Source organism: Panicum hallii, chromosome 2, assembly GCF_002211085.1.
Source record: "Panicum hallii strain FIL2 chromosome 2, PHallii_v3.1, whole genome shotgun sequence".
NCBI lineage: Eukaryota > Viridiplantae > Streptophyta > Magnoliopsida > Poales > Poaceae > Panicum > Panicum hallii.
In genome coordinates this window covers 30,753,236-30,755,880 of record NC_038043.1, presented here as the reverse complement: position 1 = coordinate 30,755,880, position 2,645 = coordinate 30,753,236, and the positions used below count along the sequence as shown (strand labels likewise).

At 57.5% G+C, this 2,645-nt stretch overlaps 1 protein-coding gene across 1 annotated transcript; it reads right to left on the bottom strand.

The window, feature by feature from the left end:
- Window positions 1–1,819: 1,819 nt before the first annotated feature.
- Window positions 1,820–2,209, bottom strand: LOC112880947. The gene has a single exon (XM_025945676.1). It carries the CDS (start codon window positions 2,207–2,209, stop codon window positions 1,820–1,822), a length of 390 nt encoding a protein of 129 aa, XP_025801461.1.
- Between the last annotated feature and the right edge of the window lie 436 nt (window positions 2,210–2,645).

Genomic DNA, 2,645 nt, shown 5'->3' with positions numbered 1-2,645 from the left:
GAAGGATATTTTCTTTCGGGAAGCCGCAGATGTCATCCACCCATGAGGGTTCCTGAGGACTGGCTGAGAGCACGGTGCCCCGGTGGGTGGCATGGCCTAGTTTCTCCCGCCTAAAGGCGGGGTTCCCCCTTCGGCACGGTCGGCGGCCGTTACGGTAGGTTGGCAGAGCTTTTCTTTGAACACCCCAGGGGGCAATGGAGCTCGTGAGGATGCGAGCTGGGATAGCTCATCAGCCTCAGTGTTCTCCTTGCGGGCAACATGTCGTAGCTCTAGTCCGTTGAAATGCCGCTCCATGCGCCGCACCTCGGCCACATGGGCGGCCATTTGCGAGTCGGCGCACTGGCATTCTTTGGAAACCTGGTTGACCATGAGCTGGGAGTCCTCCTTTACCAGGAGGCGGTGAACTCCCAAACTGACTATGGCTCGTAGCCCTGCCAGGAGGCCCTCGTATTCCGCCATGTTGTTCGTGGCTCGGAAATTGAGCTGAACGGCGTACTTGAGGATTTGTCTATCTGGGAGGTCAGGACCATCCCGACTCTGGCTGCCTGGAGAGTGAGTGACCCATCAAAGTTCATACACCAGTACTCCAAGGTCCATGGCTTATCGTCATCGACTGCCGGGTACGCGGTTTCTTCTGGTCGCTCGATGATCCTGGGGTCCGGGGTTGGCGACCTTTCCTCGCCCCCTTGTGGCTCCCCCCTCCCGGGGTCCAGGCTTCCGTCACTGGGGTCTCCCTCATCCCTCTCGACAACCAGCACCATACTTATGACTTGTGAGGTGGCCAAGATGTAGAGGAGTAGCTCTTCCTTGACGCGGGGTGCCACCAGCACCGGAGGGGGGGGGGAGGAAAGATATTCCTTTAGACCCCGGAATGCCTGCTCCACTTTTGCGGTCCACTCGAACCGGCCGGCCTTCTTGAGGAGCTTGAAGAGTGGAAGGACTCTCTCTCCAAGCTTAGAGATGAACCATCCGAGAGCCGCCATGCACCCCATGAGGCGTTGAGCCTCTTTCAGATGGGTCGGGGGCTACATGCGGTCAATTGCTTCCACCTTCTCAGGGTTCACTTTGATGTCGCGACTCGACATGAGGAAGCCCAGGAGCTTCCCTACTGGTACCCTGAACACACACTTCTCGGGGTTGATCTTGAGCCTGGTGGTTTGCAGGCTATCGAAGGCTTCCGACAAGTCCCGCAGGAGGGTCTCCTGCTTTCGGGTCTTCACCACAATTTTGTCAACGTAAGCTTCGATGTTGTGGCTCTGCAGGTCCTTCATGGTAGTATGCATTGTCTGTTGGAATGTCGGCCCAATGTTCTTGAGCTTGAAGGGCATGCGAATGTAGCACTAGGTTCCCACCGGGGTGGTGAATGAAGTTTTCTCCTCATCCCCCTTTGCCATGCTTATCTGGTGGTACCCAGAGTACGTGTCCAGAAAACAAAGGAGGTCGCACCACGCCGTGGAATCGACAACTTGGTCGATGCGGGGTAGTGGAAAAGGATTTTTGGGGTAGGCTTTGTTGAGGTCGTGTAGTCCATGCACACGCGGAGCTTGCCATTGGCCTTCGGGACAATGATTGGGTTAGCCAGCCACTCGGGATGAAAAACCTCCCGGATGAAGCCCGCTTCCAACATCTTCCACACGGGCTCGCGGATGAAGTCTTGCCTCTCCGGTGCCTAAGGCCAGACTTTCTGCTGGATGGGCCGTGCTTCAGGGTGCATGGCCTGGCAGTGCTCGATCACCTCCCTGGGGACTCCAGGCATATCTGACGGTTTCCACACAAATGCGTTGGTGTTAGCCTGGAAGAAGGAGGCGAGCGTGCTTTCCTATTTTTCGCCCAGCTGTTCTCCAATTGTCGCAGACTTCTTGGGATCATCCTCGAGGCAGATTGCCTTGGTGAGGGCCGCATCATCGGGGGTGATCCGCTGCCTAGCCGGGGGGTGCACCGACGGCTCGGGGTGTTCGCCATCGCACGGGGAGATGGCCGCCATGGCCTCGTAGAGCCTCTCAGTGCAATGCACTGACCCTTTGATGTTTGCCTTGATGGAGATGACCCTGGAAGGCCCCAGGATCTTCAGGGTGCTGTATTCATAGTGCACGGCTGCCATGAACTTGGCGAGCGCCGGGCGCCAGAGGATGGCGTTGTAGGGGAGGTCGAAGTGCGCCACGTTGAAGACAACGTTCTCGGTGCAGAAGTTGTCCCATTCTCCGAACATGACGGGCAACTCGATCTACTCTAGGGGAATTGTCTTCCCATCTGTGACACCATAGAAATGCATCGATGGGAGCAGCTTGCATTCTCTGATCTGCATCTTGTGGAACACCTCCGGGGAGAGGAGGTTCAGACCCTCTCCCCCATCAACGAGGACTCTTCCCACCCCGAGGTTGCAGATCGTGGGGTTCACAACCACGGGGAGGATGCCGACCCCCGTCGTGTTGTACCGGTGGTCGTTCTGGTCAAAGGTAATCGGTGTACCTGACCATTTTAGGAGCTGGGAGCTCGCTGGCATAGGGGAGGCAGCGTAGACCTCCCTCCAGAGGAGCTTAGCTCTCATCTGGGATGAAGGAGAGCTTGCTCCGCCGAAGACAATGGCCATGGCATACTGTGGCTCCTGGAAACCCAGGCCCGCGCTACCCGAGGTGTCTCCGTTG